This window comes from Gopherus evgoodei, chromosome 2 (assembly GCF_007399415.2).
Source record: "Gopherus evgoodei ecotype Sinaloan lineage chromosome 2, rGopEvg1_v1.p, whole genome shotgun sequence".
Lineage (NCBI taxonomy): Eukaryota > Metazoa > Chordata > Testudines > Testudinidae > Gopherus > Gopherus evgoodei.
Window position 1 is genome coordinate 29,749,149 of NC_044323.1, and position 22,034 is coordinate 29,771,182.

At 39.8% G+C, this 22,034-nt stretch overlaps 1 protein-coding gene across 2 annotated transcripts in view; it reads right to left on the bottom strand.

Moving 5' to 3' along the window:
- ZEB1 (zinc finger E-box binding homeobox 1) overlaps positions 1–22,034 on the bottom strand; it is a 250,650-nt gene that overhangs the window by 65,803 nt on the left and 162,813 nt on the right. For both annotated transcript variants that reach the window (XM_030550216.1, XM_030550217.1), the window contains exon 2: positions 365–565. In XM_030550216.1, coding sequence (XP_030406076.1) covers positions 365–565 — 201 coding nt within the window. The remainder of the gene's footprint in view (positions 1–364; positions 566–22,034) is intronic.

The window sequence follows — 22,034 nt, forward strand, 5'->3', positions numbered from 1 at the left end:
CCCAAGCAGAGGGAGGCACCTGCCTACAGCCTGGACTTAAGCATCTATCTCTGAAAAAAAGGCAGGGCTTAGCACCGCCCACTGGCTAGCTTAGGCAAGGAGCTTCCTACTGTACTAGTTTTTGTGAATCCCATTCTAGGGATGCCTCTTTCTCCCTATTCACAGGGAGTCTAAGCACCAAACTCACGGTTTGTGAATCCCAGTAATTTTCTTGGCATCACCACTCCTACATTTCTTTGTGTATCTAGCCCCAACTTTATAAATACACATTAATGACAAAGTGTATTAAAAAACATTCTATTGAGTGAATGTTTCCAAGTAATAATTTTCCTAATTAGAGCATCATTATCCAAACGGAACATACCTTCATCTTCCCAGCAACTGTTTGTACTTCCCGCTTTTTCACTGTTTTCTGGTAATACTGTATGGTCTGTTGGCAAGTCATCTTCTGGCACACTAGCATCACAATCTGCTGCATCTGTTACACTTTCTTCTTCCACAATATGCAATTTGTCTTCATCATCTGAATCTGAATTTGTTTCTACCACATTATTGTAATTGGTAACTGCATGGAGACAAAAAGCAAAAAATAAATCAACAAAAACACTCAGTTCAGACTATAACTATGATTTCTTTAGAGGCATCACTACAGCATATCCAACATGTTTAGTGAGATATTTAGTGTAGGTGCTAAGCAGTTATTGTACATCCTTCTTTTAGAAGCTAGTATACACAAGTGGTGCATACAAGCCTAGATCACACTATACAAGCTCTAAAGAGAATTAAGGTTTTAAAACAAATAAACAAGCAAAACAAACAAAACAACACGCCTAGTGGCAGCTTTACAAAGGAGATGTTACACAACATCTTCCCCTATCATTTGGTACCTGGAAAGAATAAGAGTTTATGTTAGTTCAAACTGGAGGACATATTATAATAGTCTTGTGGAGAAACGGCTATACAGTGAACACAGGAACATAAGAACGGTCATACTGGGTCAGACCAAAGGTCCATCTAGCCCAGTATCCTGTCTTCCAACAGCGGCCAATGCCAGGTACCCCAGAGGGAATGAACAGAACAGGTAATCATCAAGTGAGCCATCCCCTGTCACCAATTCTCAGCTTCTGGCAAGCAGAGGCTAGGGACACCAACCCTGTCCATCCTGGCTAACAGTCACTGATGGATCTATCCTTCATGAACGTACCTAGTTCTTCTTTGAACCCTGTTACAGTCTTTGCCATCACAACATCCTCTGGCAAAAAGCTCCACAGGTTGACAGTGTGTTGTGTGAAAAAATACTTCCTTTTGCTTGTTTTAAATCTGCTGCCTATTAATTTCATTTGGCAACACCTAGTTCTTGTGTTATGAGAAGGAGTAAACAACACTTCCTTATTTACTTTCTCTATACCAGTCATGATTTTATAGACCTCTATCATACCTTGGTCATCTCCTTTCCAAGCTGAAAAGTCCCAGTCTTATTAATCTCTCCTCATACAGCAGCCATTCCATACCCCTAATCATTTTTGCCACCCTTTTCTGAACCTTTTCCAATTCCAATATATTTTTTTGAGGTGGGGTGACCACATCTGCATGCAGTATTGAAATGTGGGCATACCATGGATTTATATAGAGGCAATATGATATTTTCTAACTTATTATCTATCCTTTTCCCAACATTTGGTTAGCTTTTTGACTGCTGCTTCACACTGAGTGCATGTTTTTGGAGAATTATCCAAAATGACTCCAAGATCGCCTTCTTGAGGGGTAACAGCTCATTTAGATCCCATCATTTTATATGTATAGTTGGGATTATATTTTCCAATGTGCTTTACTTTGCATTTATCAACATTGAGTGCTCTATGTATTTCCATCACATGGCGGTAGAGATCACTAATATAGTCCTAAAGATGCAGAGGAGATGTTATAATTTTGAATTGTTATAATTGTTCTATTCAAAAACATTATTTCTTTCTCTTACAATGTGTAGAAACAAATGTTACACATTGAAATTAATATTTTTAAAGGATAAACTATTTACACTTATATTTTTGGTGTAAGGTTCTCTGCTACATATTCATGTAGTAAATTACTGGCAGATTTTCATGTATTATAATGAAGTGCTCTGACATACCTTGAATGAGAAAGGAGATTTAAAAAAAAAGGCAAATATTTATCAATGAATAAGCCTATAGATGTTATTATACCAGCGATACTCCTCCAGAGGTCGAAAGAATCATATCTATGATGCAGTAATCTCACTACTTTAGGACACTTGCACATCTATGCTATTTGCACTGTTAACACTCCAGAAGGTAGATTAATTCTCTCATTTGAAATTTTGCCCATTAAAATAAATGGGAGGCAAGATTCTTGCTCTTTTGAATTCTGCTTTTTTAAAAAAAGTAAATATTCTAACCATTTAAAAAAACCATTTAGGAAAGGAAATAGTTTCACCGCGAATCAGCAAACCATTAGCTCATTTCCTTCCATTTCAGAAGAAAAATGTTCCATGTAAAATATGCACCAGCATGACAAAACAACCTTTTTGAATTTAAAATGATCACCACATATTTCATATATGCATAATATGATTTTCATAAAATGTAATTTGCAATCACGCCATGGTTTTAGGTTTTCTATGACAATCCACATTCTGGTGTGTGTACAATGTGATAATGTTATCATATTAAGATCTTTCTATTCTATTGTTACTAACAATTACACTTTATGTATATTAAGTTTTGAAAGATAGTACTAATAAAAGAAAAACAAAAAGACTTACATTAAGTTGACAATAGAAACCAAACCAGAATTATTTAATTGTATCTTCCTGACATTTCTCTATTCTGATTCCAATGTGTAAAGAGGATAATGGCAGTAGGAGGGAATTACATCAGATACTCCTGTTACAATAATTTCACATACTCAATGGAGCCAAACTGGATCCTTTTACAGTAATGATATTATTTGGCACATTTACGCAAACAACACACAACAACTCTTTAAAGGACTCACACTTGCAATCTTTTAACTAGCATTAATTTAACTGCTTAAATATACAGAAAAATATCCCACTCATTCTAATAGTTCATTCGATGACTTTTCATTTGTTATGAGCTCGAAACTTTATAATAAATTCAGCTTTACCTAAAAATTGGATTGTCCAAATCCTTATATTTGGCCCATTTGATCTGTTGAACCTGAATTACTTCATCTTCAGTGATCAGTGAATCTAACTATGCAAAGTAGAGTTGCTGTAAGTGTTGAGGAGCACTGGTGTGAATGACAGCAAAAAGCCAGGGTTCAAATGCTTTTCTTGACCTGAACAGCAGTAATTTATCAATTTACTTGCCTGAAAACATTATCTAATTTACATCTACGTATACAAACCGACATCAAGTCCAAGGAGGAGACAGAACAAATCCTTTGTTTTTTTAGGTGACAAAACTGAGGAATTGTCCCAGATTGAGGTGTCATTAGAGGTGGTTTTGGAACAAATCAATAAACTAAACAGTAATAAGTCACCAGGACCAGATGGTATTCACCCAAGAGTTCTGAAGGAACTCAAATGTGAAGTTGCAGAACTACTAACTGTAGTCTGTAACCTATCATTTAAATCAGCTTCTGTACCAATGACTGGAGGATAGCTAATGTGACGCCAATTTTTAAAAAGGGCTCCAGAGGTGATCCTGGCAATTACAGGCCAGTAAGCCTGACTTCAATATCAGGCAAACTGATTGAAACTATAGTAAAGAACGGAATTGACAGACATATAGAGGAACATAATTTGTTGGGGAAGAGTCAACATGGCTTTTGTAAAGGGAAATTATGCCTCATCAATCTACTAGAATTCTTTGAGGGGGCAGGTGGACAAGGGGGATCCAGTGGATATAGGGTATTTAGATTTTCAGAAAGCCTTTGACTAGGTCCCTCACAAAACGCTCTTAAGCAAAGTAAGCAGACATGGGTTAAGAGGGAAGGTTCTCCTATGGATTAGTAACTAGTTAAAAGATAGGAAACAAAGGGTAGGAATAAATGATCAGTTTTACGAAATGGAGAGAGGTAAATAGTAGTGTCACTCAAGGGTCTGTACTGGGTTCAGTCCTATTTAACATATTCATAAATCATCTGGAAAAAGGGGTAAACAGTGAGGTGGCAAATTTTGCAGATGAAACAAAACTACTCAAGATAGTTAAGTCCCAGGCAGACTGTGAAGAGCTACAAAAGGATCTCTCAAAACTGCCTCATTGGGCAACAAAATGGTAGATGAAATTCAGTGTTGATGAAAGCAAAGTAATGCACAGTGGAAAACATAATGCCAACTATACATGTAAAATGATGGGATCTAAATGAGCTGTTACCACTCAAGACAGACCTTGGAGTCATTGTGAATAGTTTTCTGAAAACATCCATTCAATGTGCAGCGGCAGTTAAAAAGCACACAGAATGTTGGGAATCATTAAGAAAGGGATAGATAATAGGACAGAAAATATATTGCCTCTATATAAATTCATGGTACGCCCACATCTTGAATACTGAATGCAGATGTGATCGCCCCATCTCAAAAAAATATATATTGGAATTGGAAAAGGTTCAGAAAAGAGCAACAAAAATGATTAGGGGTATGGAATGGCTGCTGTATGAGAAGAGATTAATAAGACTGGGACTTTTCAGCTTGGAAAACAGACAACTCATGGGGGATATGATTGAGGTCTATAAAATCATGGCTGGTGTGGAGAAAGTAACAAGGAAGTTTACTCCTCCTCATAACACAAGAACTAGGGGCCATCAAATGAAATTAATAGACAGCAGGTTTAAAACAAATAAAAGGAAGTATTTTTTCATACAACATACAGTCAACCTGTGGAGCTTCTTGTCAGAGGATGTTGTGAAGGCCAAGACTATAACAGGGTCTAAAAATGAACTAGATAAGTTCATGAAGGATAGATCCATCAATCGCTCTTAGCCCGGATGGGCAGGAATGGTTTCCCTAGTCTCTGTTTGCCAGAAGCTGGGAATGGGTGACAAGGGATGGCTCACTTGATGATTACCTATTCTGTTCATTCCCTCTGGAGCACCTGGCATTGGCCACTGTCTGAAGACAGGATACTGGACAAGATGGACCTTTGGTCTGACTTAGTATGGCCGTTCTTATATTTTTATGTGCTTTAGTCTGACCTCTGTCTCCTTCTTGGTCATTTGTTCTACCCATGTTTTAGTCTTCTTTGTAAACATAGAACCAATGCTGAGGAAAAAAAATACATTTTTGTAATTTTACAAATTAAGACCCTGATCCTTCAATGAAGCCTTTATGTGCTTGGAGCTGAATTGAATTTAATTGTGCTTTGCATGGGTGCAGAGGTCTGGTCACATGGTACCCTACTGAATTTAATCAAACTCCACACAGGTGTATTCAGGTCAGCCCTCATGGAGGTCAGTGTGGGATCAGGAGCTAAAAATGCAATCATGATAACAGAAGAACATTTTCCCCAAAAATAAAATAAAATAAAAATTCAGGTTGCTGGGGGGTTGTTTTGGTTTTGCTTAGTTATGTAAACAGTATATTAACTAGAATCTTTTGAAAATCAGGGATAAAGTGGATAAAGGGATAAAATATGGAAAATGAAAAAAAAAGTCTGTAATATACATGCCAGTTGGAGCACATGTAAGTTTGTGTGTCTAACCTGCACAATAAAAAATTGTAAAAGAAAATGGTCTTGATTACCACTGTTTTTATATTTTAAATATAATGAATTCATAATTCTATTTATTTTGAAAGCTTCTAATGTTTTCACTACAATCACGGCTGGATTCAGTACAAACTTGGAATCATCTCATCCCATCATTTGTGCAATGCTAAAATTAACAAAGATCCATTTTCATAATCTAAACCAATGACACTATCAGGTAGATTTTCATTCCACAATTCTCAATGAGCCAACACACTAAAATGTGTATGAAACTTTGCTCCAGTATGTTAGTCTTCCTGTTGCTCTTCCCCCTTCTGTGATCTTTGGAGGATTGCGGGGTCACAAAGCAAAAGGCTATGTTTGGAAAGTGCTCAGCACATTTTGGGTGATACAATAACTAACCAACAAATACATATCAAAAAGAACATTACTGTGACAAAATCAAGCCCTCAAAAATTAGGAAATATGAGAATAAAGGTTACCTGTGGAATCTTAATTTGGCCCCTGGCCCACATGCATTATGATACAGTCTTTAGTTACATGATCACATACAACTTTTTTTTTCCCCACAGGAGCTCTGACTCAATGCACAGGATGGATGGTGCTCTGGGAACAAATCAGGTTTGTGTAGTGAATCAAGTTGTCTGTAGCATACCTGACTCATTTGCTCAAGCTGGGATTGATAGCTGAATTGATAGCTATTCAATATTTCTTTTTATCCTCATCATTCAATCTGTGGTTTTGATGCCTTATTTAACACACATTATCCAAAACCCTGCCCTGAAGTCAGAATGATATCTTCACATTCAGTGCTCAGCACCATAGCATCTGAGTGCTTCACAACCATTAATGAATTTGACTTCTCAACACTCCTATGAAGTGAAGTGGTATTATTATCCCCTTTTTACAGAAGAGGAAACTGAAGTGCAGAGAGAGTAAGGCCAAAACTGTCAAAAGTATCCACTAATTTTGAATGCCCAATCTGGGATGCCTTGGGCCTTATTTTTTTCAGAGTACTTAGCATTTTATATGTTCAAAGAACAATTTTCATGCACTCTAGTTGCAGTAGTGCTCAGCACATCCTCAGCTCAGTCCCCAGCTGTCTCAAGTTAGGCATCCAGACAATAAGGAATATACAATGTCTAAGGGTGAGAAGTCTGATTTAAGTGACAGAGGAAGAGGCAGAATAGAATCTAGTTCCTCCGAGTGACATTCAACTGCTTTAATTCTGAGAGCATCCTCTCTTCCTGCAGTCCCCTGGCTCATTCACTTCACACTTTCCCAGTTCTCCAACAAATGAGGTAGGCATCCTACTGACAAACATCTCATTCACCTCCAACCCTGATTCATCCCATCCTGTGGAAAAACACAGTACGTGATCATGTAATTAAAGACATTATCATTCTGCATACTCACAAGAGGACCAAATTATGATTGCCTGGGTAAACTTAATACTGGCATTTCCTAATTTTGAGTGCTGGACTTTGAAATCTTAACATTCTTTCAACATATTTTTTTTAAATGTAATTTCCTAGATTTTTAGGAAATCAAAGTGATAAAAACAAATTCCATCATATGGAACCAAACTGACCACCACACTAGTCACAAGCAGGGTTTTAGATGTTCAGCACAGACATCTACCACTTGAGCTGATGGAATAACTGGTGGTAGTAGCAGAAGACACTATAGGGGGAAGAGACATTTTGTCCATAGGTTTCACAGCTATTTGCAGACAGCAGAAGAATTTTGTGAACTCAAGAATCCTACATGCTATTCCAGGTTCTGGAAGGGAGCATTCATTAGTGTTTACAAACCTTTCCAACCCATTCTACCCCAGTCTGCTAGCATGTCTCCCACAGCCTGTCTCCGTCTCTTCCTGTCTTCCCTGCTTCTATTCTCCTAAGCGTGTCCTCATCCCCTATACTCCTGTCCCCCACTTCACTGCTCCTGTCCACCCACCCCAACTTGTCCCTGTCATGCTCCCTCTCTGTTCCTGTCCCTGCTCCCAGTCTCTCCTCCATTTTAACTTCTCATTCCCATGCCCTAGCCTAATCTTGTCCCCATTCTGCTCTGGATCCCTCTACATTTGAATAGCAGTGCCGCTGCTTCTTCCTTCTCTGTGTTCCCCTGGCACAAGTAGAGGGATCATTCAAAGCAGAGGAGAGAGTTTCCCTGCTCTCTGTTCTGATGCCTGACACCACAATGGTCACTGATAGCCAGGAGCAGTTACAGGTAAAGCCATATGCAGACCCAGATTGGAGCATGTTCAGTACAGATAGAATGTTGAGACAATTTTGCTGTCAGCCTCTAAGAAACCTCTATTGAATGTATGCAAATGGCAATTTTCAGAGGCTTTAATTTGGCCACATTCTCGTGGACTGGGATAGCAAAAGGTACATCCCTGAAACTAGAACAACTCTTCTGCCAAATTTGAAGTCCTTGCTTCAAAGCATAGAAGAGCTAGAGCTTTTTAATATAATGGCAGTAAGAACTTTACTTAACATTAGAAAACATGTATTCTCCCTTAACCTCATTCTTAGAAGTGGACAAACCATTTTCACTTAAAATTTCAAAAATAAAAATAAATAAATAAATTCAGCCAGAAGCATAGAAAATTTCAGCCCAAATGGTTAAAGTTTGGGCAAAAAGCACGAGGCAACCTTAACTATAGGTGGTGCCACTAGCTCCACCTATACTACTAAAAAAAGAAAACCCTGTGTAGGAAAGAGAAGACAACTATCCTTCAATTCCCTATAGCACTGAAGGCTTGAGAAGGGAGAGAAAGTGCCTTGGTCACGTCCCTCTCCACAGCTCAAACACAGATTTGAGGAGTGACACTACGTACCGGGAGGAAAGTGAGGACACTTGTTTCACCCCAACCTCTGACTTCATGTTGGCCTGTGACTCAGCTTCAGTGCCTCTAAGAGAACAAGCCACCTGCCCAGTTCCTGCCTGGAACAGAGATTGGGGCATGTCTTGAGGATTCCTCTCCAGGAAAAATGAGGAAGAGGGACATACAACAGACAGGACCAAGTCCCACTCCACAGTCATTGTATTGCCCCACCTTTTACGTCACTGACACTACAGCTTCAGATGCCTACAGGACATATTTCTGTTTGATAGTGAGGTAGGGTCAAACTTGGGTTTGGAGAGAGGACTACTGATAGGAGTGGCATTGTTGGGAGCCAAAACAGAAACAGCCCCAAGAGAAGGTGGATTAGTGTGCAGAGATGAGACAATCAGACAACGAAATCAAATTCAACAAAGACAAATATAAGGTGCTTCACTTAGGTAAGAAAAAACAAATATACAAATATAGAATGGGGGACAGCTGGCTTGACAGCAGCATTGCTGAGAAGGATCTGGGAGTTGTGGTGGATCACAACCTCAACAGGAGTCAGAGATGTGATGCTGTTGCAAAAAAAAAACAAATGCAATTTTAGGATGTATTAACAGAGGCACAGCATGCAAGTCATGAAAGGTGATAGCACCATTCTACTTGGCACTGATTAGGCCTGAGCTGGAGTATTGTGTTCAATTTTGGTCGCCAATGTATAGAAAGAATGTAGAGAAACTAGAAAGGATCCAGAAGTGAGTGACAAAGATGATCAAAGGGAAGGAATGCAAGCCATATGAGCAAAGGCTGAAGGAACTGGGTATGTTTATTTTGGAAAAGAGGAGATTAAGGGGGGACATGATAATGGTCTTCAATACTTGAAAGGCTGCTATAAAAAAGTTGGAGAAAAGTTGTTCTCCCTTGCCACAGAGGACAGCACAAGAGGCAATAGGTTCAAACTACAGCATAGCAGATTTAGATTAAATCTCATGAAAAACTTCCTATAAGAATAGTGGAACAATGGAACAGACTGCCTAGGGAGGTTGTGGAAGCTCCTTCACTGGAGGTTTTCAAAAGGAGGCTAGAAAGCCATCAGTATTGGATGGTTTAGACACAACAAATCCTGCATCTTGGTAGGGGGTTAGACTAGATGACCTTTGTGGTCCCTTGTAAACCTAGGACAACCAAATTTGCATGACAATATGCAATTTATCATTTGTCACAGATATCACCACTACATAACTCTAGTCTCTGTAAACAGTACAACTTCTGAGTCCACTTTTGAAGTGCACACATTACATAAATGTATACATATCCTATCAGGTCTCCCACCATTAGAGTACAAGACTGTTACCATAAGGATAGACCTATGATCTAGTGAAGAGGTGTATCAGAAGCTTAATTTCTCTCTTTTTTTAAGTTGGTCATTTTTTTTTTTAAAGTTTAAAGTTTTTCTAACATATTTTATCTTAAGCTTGGGAGTCACTGAAAAATTCCAAATTTGAGTTTTCCCAACAATATTAACCAAACACTCTAAATATAACAACTACACTGATATAGGCTTGAAATAGCACTTGATCTGTTTTAATATTTAAAATTAATGACAACCTGCCAAATGTAAAAAAAAATAGACAAAGGAATGTGTGTTTACCTCAATTTACATATAAGTAGTAAACAAGATTCTTGAGACAGCAAGAAGGAGACAAAGTAAATCGGCATTTGCGCATACACAGGAGAGAAGAAAGAGCATGGGGGAACCTAAACCCCACCCTCAAAAAACCCTCCATATCACCTTCTTTACTGTTTGAATAAACTTTGCTTTTAGGGGTACTATTAAGAAGAATCCACTTCAAAGGGGGACTGGACTATAAAAGTAAAAGGCAAAAACACCCCAGTGGATCTCTTCCTCTTTCTTTCACCAAAGATGACAAAAAAACAAGCTCTTTGAACTCTGGGTGCATATCCTGACTTGAGAATTTGGTCAGCTATGTTGCTGGGAACAGATGGCAAGGATTTTACCTTGAACCAAGTATAGTTTATTATATTTTAGTTACTAGAAAGCATTTTCTCTTTCCTTCTCTTGTAACCAATTCTGACTTTAATGCCTTATACATGTACTCATTTAAAATCTCTCTCTTTGTACTTAAACTTTTATTCTTTAAATAAAACTAATCCAGTGCTGTGTTTAAACTGAATTGTTTGGTAACTCCAATTAAAGTAGCATACTGTTGCATATTGATCCTATACAGGGGCAATGGACCCCATGATGGGGTGTCCACACCACACTAGCCAGTAAGAGGTTAATAGAGCCTTAGGGAGGTTGTGAAAAAAGCAGCCAATAGGAGAGGGGCTGTGAAGAGCAACCAATCAAGGCCTAGCAGGCCCATATAAAAAGACCCACAGGGCAGAGCAGGATGAATAGCTGCCTGGATCTTGGGGAGGAAGGACTGTCTGGAGCAGGCTGCAACCTAGTAGCACCCGGGACAGAGCAGTGCCGGCGGGAACCTGGGAAAAAGAGAAAGGGGTCACCCGACAAGGGGAAACCAAGCTGAGGGAAAACCAGTGTCTACTGGAGTACTGCTGGCAGGCTGCAGCTCTACACAGACACTCAGGGTGTGACCTACATGCTGTTTGTGAGCAGTCAAGGTTCCAGTATGGCTACTGCATTGATCAATGACCCACTGGCCAAGTGCCATCGGGGAGACTGGTACTGAAGTCCGGTAGCATATATAGTCTGGATACCAGTGGTGACTCAGAAGAGGAGTCCTCTCTTGGGGACCACAACAGAGAGGTACCCAATTCTGCCACCAGGCAGTGCTGGGGGTCTGAGGACGGGTGGAAGACCGGAGATAGGCGGCACACTGAGATCAGGGCTGGCTTGCTTCTAGAGAGTGCTGGAGGGGTCTGGTGCTGGAAAGGAGCCCAGCACCCCTTGTTCTTTCCTGCTTCTGGACACTGGAGCTGGAGGGTGTCCCATTAGAGTTCTGGGAGACTGGGAAAGAGAGTTGGTCTCTCGCCACTTGGAAACCCCCTGGGGTCAACATAAGTCAGACTGCTTGTTCCATGGTGGCTTCCATGTGTCAGCAGAGGTCCTGCAGCAGACTCAATACTCTAAGCGGAGTCAACAATGCTATCACGGGCCCAGGAGTGGAAGAGTGGCCCAGGTCTCTCTGTGCTGCCTTTCCCACACTTGTCTTTCTTCTGCACTAGCAAGACCTCTCTGTTAGTGCACTGCTTTTTGTGTTTCTTCCTCGGCACCGGGGACGGTGAATGGTGCGGGGAAGAGCTCATTCCTGGAGGAGCACTTCACACCGACGCTGAAGTGCTCAACACCAAATCGGAATGACTCAGCTCTGAGGCTGGTCTGAGGGTGGCTTCCATAAGGATAGTCTAATGTCTCTGTCTTTTTTAGTATGGGGTCTGAAGTCACGACAGATCTGGCACTTGTCCTTTATGTGAGTTTCTCCCAAGCACTTCAAGTAGCTGGAGCATGGGTCACTCACAGGCATAGGTTTGCCAAAAGAGGCACAAGGTTTGAAACCCGGGGACCAGGACATGCCTGTCCCCCCGGGGTGAAAGAGTCCCTGAATGACAGGAACTATTTACATTACGTACAGTAATACTAATTACAAAAACTATATATACTAAAGTATGATAACTAAGAGCAAAGAGTTAGAATGCAAAAACCATATGCGTAGTTTGACTGCTATATTGGGGGGGGCAAAGCGCAGGTGCGCATGCATGCATGCACACCTGTGCATTGCTGAAGCCAGCTCCCTTGCCTCCCTGGCTTGCCTCCCACCTGGAGCGGTACCTGGGCTGCCAGTGATGGTGGGGGACGGGATGAGACAGGACGGCTTAATGGGGAAGCCCAGCTGATGCTGTGGTGACCTGAGCACGGGAGCTGCACTCTGGCACCAGCTGCTACAGCAATGTGGCTGCTCTGGTGCCTCCCAGTGCTACCACAGCCACCTCCCTGCTGGGCTACTGCCTCCAAGGGGATGCCACATGCTGGGTTCCTGTTTCCCCTCATCATTCCCATATCTCCTTCTCTTCCCCATCCCATCCCCCCCATCCCTCCCACCACTGTCTTTGCTCCCTTCCCCGTAGTCCTTTCTCTTCCTCCTTGCCTACCCCCCTGCCCCACTCTTGAGCACTGACCATTGTACAGGAAATGGGCAGGCATTAGGACCCAGGAGGCGATGGCCTGTTGCTGAGATAGCAGCCCTATCCTGAGTAGCAGCTCTATCCTGCTCCCCAGCCCAGCCGCAGCCTATTGTGCTTGGCCTGCCAGGGGAGGGAGGTGCAGTGTGGAAAGAACAGAGCCCCTCCCATCCCCACCCCACAGGCTGAGCAAAGCTAGCTGTGCAGGGCAGCTCAGCGCTTGCAGAAATCGGGGATGGAAGGAGTGGCACTCTGGTTTCGGGGGAGAAGCAGTGTCCCCCCTTCATCCCATCTAACTATGCCTATACCAAAAACAACTGGAAAGAAACCCTTGCTAAAGGAAGAAGGGTTGTAATAGCAACTGTCATGCCAGTAAGAAGGAACTGAGAGGCTGTGTAACTGGCGGCACACCTTATACCAGTGCATGAGTGCGCGGCTCCAGATGGCACTAAAGCCAGCTCAACAGATACTGCTGAGGGAAAAAGTCTTTGGCAATGGTGCATGTGGCGCACGCATATCTGACGTGGAATGGACATGAAGAAGCACTTGAAGAAGAAAGTTTTCTCAGCCCCAGGGGAAATAGCTTTTTTTTAATAGAACAAAAAAAATGCAGTTAACATGAGTTATGTTTTAAACACTTGATATGTGAGTTTTAACCCTCCAGTAATCTCTTCTGTACCTCATTTTTTGAGGTTCTATCAATTTGCCTCACATCTGTTTTCCAGCCAGTCCCAGACTGATGATTTTTCCTGTCATATTTTAGGTTTTCTTCACTTGCAGTAGTAACCAATGGCCACATGCTAATATGCTTCTAAATCTTACTTCTCAGAGTTATTTTGTTGCTGTTTTTTGTTAAGCATACAGGTTCAGCTACATGTACATATTACTGTCAACATTCCCATATTTGCAGTGAAAAACAGTAAAAGCCAGTATGATACAGCTGAAACAAGCAGCAAGAGTTCTGCATGATCTTTCTGAATTTCTTCGGTTAATATCAGGTTACTATAATGTGGGCTGAATTAATGCTTATTAATAATCAAATGCTACAGACTATGGAATATAAATATTTGTACTTTATAAGCTATACAATTCCAGCATACACTGAATTTTCAAGAATACATGCACTCATTTTTATTAAATGTTGACCCTTAATTCATTAGAGTCTGTAAAAGGTTCTAAATAAATACATTACACTAAAAAAAGGGGAGGGAGGAGGGGACACATCAGGTCATGAGTATGAATAGGATACAAAATATCAGAGAATAAAAGATAATTGGAAGAGTTTTACTGTGATGAATGGAATTTATCCTACACCAGATATGTCAAAACGCTTGTTAATGATGATGGTGATGAAGAAATGTGTTCAGTTCAGTTCCACACCTTTGCATTCTCATTGTCTATACAGGAACAAAGTTATATATTTTGAGACTTTAATTTAAAGGGAGCTTGTCTGTTCCATTTGACACTGAAATTTATATGTAAGATGAAAGAGTACTGATAAGGCAGAATCTGAGAAAGAATGAACTTAGGTGTAACTTAACTAGAAAGGACCAGTTTTTAGAAACTACATTTGTTCATATAAATGAGTTGATGTGCATTTCAGGCAGTCTTGAATTTAATTCTGTTAGCTTTTTGTAAATTAAAAATGAAGTATAGTGGGTAAGTAACAGACGTCTGATTTCAGATTAATAATGAGATGGATAGGAGAAGAAATTCTGTCAAACTCTTTCAAATAGAGATATTCTACTTGTCAGAAAGCTGCATATATGAAGAACTAGTTGAATGCTAGCTAGTAGGGTGGGGAGCTAGTATTAGGCCAATAAAAAAAATCTATTTGTCAAGAAAGCAAATCATCTCATCTTGCTATCTCAGAGCTTACCAGGAAGAAATAATAAAGCCTGTGACTGTGTTACCTGTTTCATGGAACCCTCACCTCCACGGTTAGGAAGCACACTAAGGAAAGGGTACCCAAAATAACGGAAGTGCCCATGGCCAGTGGAACCCCTGGTAGCGTTCCCCCAGTGGAGTCATTCTTCTAGGAGGAAGGAAGCATTTGAGTATTTGAACCAGCTTGGAGCAGCAGGGTTGTGGCATGGCTGGTCCTGCCCTTCTTTTGACCAAGGGGATCAATGTGATTCAAATGAGGGTCCTAAGAACTATTCTGCAGGAAATCAAATGCTATTCTATCCCAACAAAATGTTGCAGGGAAATCTCCATGAACTTCTCAGAGATATGCCTCTCTGTTAGCCTCCTCCATTATGTTTTACTGTGGGAGGGTGCAATCCTGTCCAAAATGGAGAAATATTCTACATAGATTGCAATGGCTTAGATCAACTCATGAAGAGAGAGAGCATTCTGAAGAGAAAGAGAGTAAGTTCTTTTCAAATACTTTGTGAGTTATTTTCAGTGCTTCACATACAGGTAGAAATCTCAATAGTTGATAAGATAAGGCAGAGAGACTGAAGACAGCAAATATACAATGCTATCTATACATGTTAAAGTAGTAAATATGGTATTTCAGTTAACTCCATAAATATGCTTATTTAAATGGTATATATTTAAGTATTTGCAATACTGGTTATAACAGAATTCAGTTACTTACATACTGTATATTGAGTCAGTCTGACTGTGATTCACTTACTCCTCGGAAAAGGAGATAAACAGAACACAAAATGCTAAAAAGGCAAAATGGTTAAACTAGCTTTTCTCCACTGATAAACCTTATTAATGGGACATTATTTCAGATATAGAACAATTGTGAGGTGTACAAACATGTTTTCTGTAAATGGGAAAAAGTTAACAGGAAAAGAATTTGGACTTGAAGTATGAGTAAGGCATTTAACTTAAAATATTGTTAGACCAATTCATAACACTAATGACACTTAAAATATGGGACATGCCTCAGAAATAAAAAAATACATTTTTAACTTTTTTCTCAAAGTATTTAACATTTTTTCCCTTTCCCCTCAAACAGGTGGTCCGTCTTCGTAGTTGCAAACATGTAAACAGGACCAAATTGTAGGGCAAAATGCCAGGAAGTAGAGGATGGAAGCTCCAAAGATGATGATCAGCACAGTCAGAGATAATCAGTCATCTGCTGTCCCCCTCCTCTAGAAGAAGAATCCAGATGTTGGAGAGGCCAGGGAGCTGCTAGAGAAAGGAGGATTGCTGCTGGAGAGCATTCCTATAGCTGGAGTTCTCCATTGGTTTAGTGGGAAAGAGAGAGAGAGGGAATTGGAAGCTGCTGAGTAGGGAAGCCACTAAGCAGGAGTCATTGAACAGGGGCTAGGTGGGAACAGAAAAGTCAAGGAGCCAGAAGAGAATGTGGGGAAAGGAAGCTGAGCAAAGTCAGAAAGGGAAAGAGCTCAGCACGGTAGCCTGAGACAAAGGTCTGGCTGCTGGGGGAGGGTGGAAGAGAGTTGGATCAATCTTAACTATGTTATGGGAAGGGCAAGATAGCACACTTGATAAATCACTCTAACTACTATAGTAGTTATCACTGGGGAACTTCCAATCCTTCCCTCTAATGTATTAAAATTTTTTTCATTATATGTAATTTTGGCTGGTAAAAGCCTGTTGAAATAAAGTTATAGATTTGCTGGTAATTATCGGTTACAAACAAAAACTTCATACCACTGCTGATATTTAATCTCAAACTGACAACTTTCCTTGGATAGCAGCTATGTTGGTGAGAAGTATGAGTTGTCAGATCTCAACTAGTAAGGGCTGAAAAGTATTCCCAGAAAGTGTCTTTATTTAATTATAGGTAGGCTTGCCAACTTTCTAATAGCACAAAACCAAAACACCCTTGCCCCACCCTGCCCACTCCCTGCAGCCCTGCCCTGACCCTTCCAAGAGGTCCCACCCCCGCTCACTCCATCCCCCCTCCCTCCGTCGCTCGCTCTCCCCCACCCTCACTCACTATCACCAGACTGGGGCAGGGGGTTGGAGTGTGGGAGGGGGCTCTGGGCTGGGACAGGGGATTGGGCTACGGGGGGGAGGGTGAGGGCTCTGGCTGGAGGCTCTGGGGTGGGGCTGGGTTGAGGGTTTGGAGTGGATGAGGGGGATCCAGGCTGGGGCTGAGGGGTTTGGAGTGCAGGAGGGGACTCATGGCTGGGGGTTGGAATATGGGAGGGGGTTCGGTGTGCGGGCTCCAGCCAGGCAGCGCTTACCTCAGGCAGCGCCCAGAAGTGGCCGGCTTGTCTAAGTGAAGAGGCCAGTGAGCTCTGGGTGCTGCCCATGCCCGCCAGTGCAACCCACACAGCTCTCATTGGCTGCGGTTCTGGCCAATGGGAGCTGTAGAGCTGGCGCTTGTGGCAGGAACAGTGCACAGAGCCCCCATGGCAACCCCTGTGCATAGGAACCAGACATTCCAGCTGCTTGGGTGAGCCATGCAGAGCCAGGGCAGGCAGGGAGCCTGTCTTAGCCCTGTCGTGCCGTCGACCAGATTTTTAGCGGTCCAGTCAGTGATGCTGACCTGAGCCGTCAGCGTCCCTTTTTGACCAGGTGTTCAGGTAGAAACCGGACACCTGGCAACCCTAATTATACACTATGTCAAAAAAATCTAACATAGGGGTAAGCCATGCAAAATAATATTTATTAGTAAACTTGTTTTAAAAATACACATCTTTTTATAAGTCAAAATAAATGACAGTTTAGTTATTGGGGGTGGGGGAAAGAAGCAAAAAAATAGGAATAACCTTACAAGGCAATGCATAGCACTTCCTATTACAGGTTAAATATTTCATAACTTGGGAAACCCTAAGGTGTAAAAGCAAAGACCAACTTTGTTTTACCAGCTAATTTTAGACCAATTAGGTAACCACTGACCTGTAACAGGAAGCAACTAGTTTTGGCCACTGCAGGTAAGTAATCACTGTACTCTGGAAACCAACAGCCGTAAAAGGTACTGTAAGAATACATCATCCAGAACACTTGGGAAGCCTGTCGATTTACAAACTCTAGGCCACACAAGCATACAGTAAAAAAAGTTAATGAAACCCTTCCATGGCTATGCAGTATTGGACAGTGCTGGGAAACACATGTGAGCATTCTTCGCCCTGGCTATAGTCCAGAACTCCTTCACTGACTTGTTATGTTGTAGTATTAAGATGCATATTATTTAAATACCATTTTAAAACTGCAAATGGAGCAATGTTTCTTTTAAAAGAAAACATTACTATTTAAAACTATCTGTAATTGTGGAGTACTAAATAAAAAAGTATTGAAACTATAGTAAAAGCAGGGATGACTTTCAGTGAGAAGTGACATTTGAGCTCCAAAATTTTCCCTCAGGCTTTTTGCCATCCCAAACAGTTTAGGAAAACTCACCCACTAGCTAGTCAATCAAATTGTAATGTGTCTGCTAAGCATCATGACTAGTGCAGCGAGAGGACATTAGTGGCATTTATTCAGAAATAGCACAGATAGGCAAGTGAGGTCAAGAGTGCAATGAGAAGGCCTGGAAAAAATGAAGGGGATCCTGAAGAAATAGAAAACAAGGACCAAGAGTTTATGTCAAGAATCCTTCTTAGGGAGCTCAGTTCTAGCACAGGGAACAGTAACCTATTTTTAAAATGGCATACACACACTTTTTATTTTATTACATTCCAATTAAGTTGAAATACTAAGTTTCAAATTGCTTCATAAGGCACCTAGAGAGGTTTTCAAAAATTCTACAGATTGTAGAAGACCGTACACTTCTCTGGGGTCCCCTTTCCCATACACATTATATTTAGATCTTTTCATCCAGGAGGATTCCAAAGCACTTTAACTGACTATTTAAGGCTCTACCGCTCAACAGTACAATGTAACTCTCTCTAGAGTGAAATGTGGCACTCACTTTGGGCCAGGTAAACAATACCACAATTTTGAGGAGGAATGATGAACAATATCACTAAAACTACCAAGAGATTGTAACTGCCACGATTTAAATATGACCAAGAAACAGGGGTGCGTATCAGTATTCTTATAAAAATACAATTTACCTTTTGAGAGCACAAGTATAAATGGGTTCAATTTTATACTGTATCTAATCTAAAAGGTAGGATCTAGAACAGCTCATTGCTCAGAATACTTTCAGGATAATTGGGTCAGTAATAATTTTTGCAGTATCTGGGACTTTCCACCTAAGTACTAGTCAGGCTAACTCCTGTGTGACTAATGAGATTACAGTTGAAGGTGGTAGTATGATGGTTACTTATTCTATTATTTTAAAAAGACTATATAAAGACAAACTTTCAAAAAGAAACTAGCAAAAATTATAAATTTTTCCATAACTCACTTATGTTATTAGTAATATTGCTACTAAACTATTATTTTAATATATTACTCATTAGTAACATACAGATATTAAAATATGGAACAAGATGAGTTTGTGAATAATATATCCTCCTCCTCCACTTCATGGATAATAGTTCAAAAATGCATGAAGAGATTTTAAATAAGCTCAATCACTGGAAGCAAAAACACCTTGGTGAAGAAAAGTACATCTATTTATCAATTTTCTGTTGGCAGAGAGTCACAAGATACATATGGCATATGCTCTAGAAGTTCTCCAGTGCCTCTCAAATCAATCTCCATCCAGAATCACTTCAGTCGTCTTCCACAACAAAAGCTGTTCCAATAAAAGATATTGCATCATCACCTTGTCCCTTTCAATTATCTTAACATTTTATGCTGCTGTCTATCATTATAGTATTTAGAGACATACAGGGAACTGTTTATTTTCACTATAGAAAGACACAAGACTGAGTAGGGATCTTTAATTACTGCTCACCTATAGAAGGGGTACACTAGGTCAAAGACGTTATTAATAGCAGGAGACCAGAGGGAAACTGAAGTTACCTGTGCTTTACAATTGTGTGGATAAATAGCTGACAGTAATACAAGCTTATTACTGCTTATAACCATGCTTATGAGCATTGTAACAAAAATACTGAACTGCTTAAAGATAAAATTATTTTAAATGAATTTTTATTTAATCAATCAATAAATAAATAAATAAATAAAAACAGCCTCCTGTGTCCAATCAGTTTTTGAATCTTGCTTTTGAACAACAAATAGGAAAAGAATCGAACATTAATAATTGAACCCCAAAATGGCAAAGAGACATTAAAAATTCCTATGTTTCAAAATAAAAATATTAGAAGCATTCATAAAAAGCACTACTTTTGTCAGACAGACAGACTTTTGACTATTTGACTAAGCACATCTGAAGGATTTCCATGTAGGAAGAACAATGCTTTGAAAGGCATTCTGCAAGCCAAACAACTAATTTGTTGATTGTTATCTTAATACATGGTACAATGATTAATAGGTACATAGTGTGTGATTTGTTAGTCTTATGCAGATGTAAAAAATAAGAACCACCAATACACTGGTAACCACTTAAAAAAAAAAAAAAAGCCAAACACGTACCCATGCTATGCACTTGTTAAAATGCAAATCCCACCTTAGAAAAATGAGGTAGAACTGAGCAGCATAAATGTTCTAACACTGGTTTAGTAAACATGAAGCTGTCAACTTCCAATAACCTATTATTCACACCTCTTTAATCACTGCCACAAAGTCGATTATAAATAGCCTCATACATCTTTAAATAAGGTCATTCTGAAATGAAACAACAAAGAAGGTAGTAAATATTCCAGTACATAAGCAATTCAAATTCTACAGCATAACAGAACTGCACTTCTCAAATGTTCGGTTAAAAAAAAGCCAACAAATTCTTCTATTAACTGGTGCAAACAATAGCAAGTATGTACTCTAGGTCAGATCAATAAAACAGTCAAATTATGCTACAGTTTTAAGACAAAGCCCTTAAAGAATTCATACTATTCTCACCTCACTCCAAAGACAATATTTACAAATATGAAAATACAAAATCAATTAAATGTATAAGCACTATATGAGTGAGTCCATTAGACAAAGATCTTGTATAAAGGTACTCAGAAAAAATGCTCCTCTACATTTAACTTAGAAGCAGCAGACAGTTAATTTAAATAAATTCCTGCTTCATATAAAACCCTCTTTTCTACTTCTATTATTATATTGGGTTTTTAACCATACTAGAAATTGAGAGAGACAAGAGAAGAGAGAATGAATACAAACAGGAACCTATGAAAACCCTCTTCCATTTCATAGAGTTGAAAAAACAGTTGATCAAGATGATGTGCCAAACTAAGTAAAAATAGTCAATATGTAGTAAAACCCAAACCAAATAACAAAAAAACAAACAAATAAAAACTAGGAAGAGAGTAGAAGAGCAGGAATAAGCATATCTGTGCTAGATTTTTGTAATAGATAAAATTAAATCCAGATGTAAAGTTGGTATAATTTAACTAAGCAAAGTTAGGGACAGAGAAAAAGAGAGGAGAGACAGAGAAGAGGAAGGAAAATTAAGCAAAAATTTTGCATCTGAGTGACACCATCTTGAAGCATACCAAAATGTTATATCACAACTACAACAGATTTCAAGCAGCTTTCCTCCTACTAGATTATTATTTACATTTTTTATTTGTAGAGTACTATTATCATTGTAGCCAAGCACTTATTTATAAAGTATTAAAATAATGAAAGTGAACCAAGTATATGTATTTTGTACAGGGCCCTGCAACATACTACGCTTTTGAATATCAAGGGGAATGAGCTAGAAAAAGTCGGTCCCTTGAATAAGAAAGCTCTATTATCATTTCCAGCTTCTAACTCTAAGAACAGGCAGCAAGAGACTCTTAGAAATCTATCAGCCACCACAGTGGGAAGAGTGCTCTTTCAGATCATTAAGAGCTTTGTAATTTTCTGTATTTTCAACTGCACCCAGAAGTAAACAAAAATCAATGCAAGGATCTGTTCACATTTTTTTTTGTGTGTACATACCATCTTACTCCAGTCAGGAGGACAGCAGTTGTATTCCACACCAGGTGTAGCCTCCAGATGAATTTCAAGAGTACCCCAAAATAGAGTGCATTATAGTAGTTTACTCAGGGAAGTGGTAACATTGTGGATAACCATGGCAAGGTCCTCATAAAAAAGAAGAAATTGCATAACTGGAATGCGTTACTTAGGGAGGTGGTGCAATCTCCATCCTTAGAAGTTTTTAAGGTCCGGCTTGACAAAGCCCTGGCTGGGATGATTTTGTGGGGATTGGTCTCGATTTGAGCAGTGGGTTGGACTAGATGACCTCCTGAGGTCTCTTCCAACTCTAATCTTCCATGATTCTATAATATTCTTGCCATTCATGAACAACAGACTTTACTGGCTACTACAGTTCTCTGAAAACCAAGAAGCTCTAATCAGATCTGTTAGGACCTCAAAACTGACAGCCATTTTGGCAAAATGTAGCCATA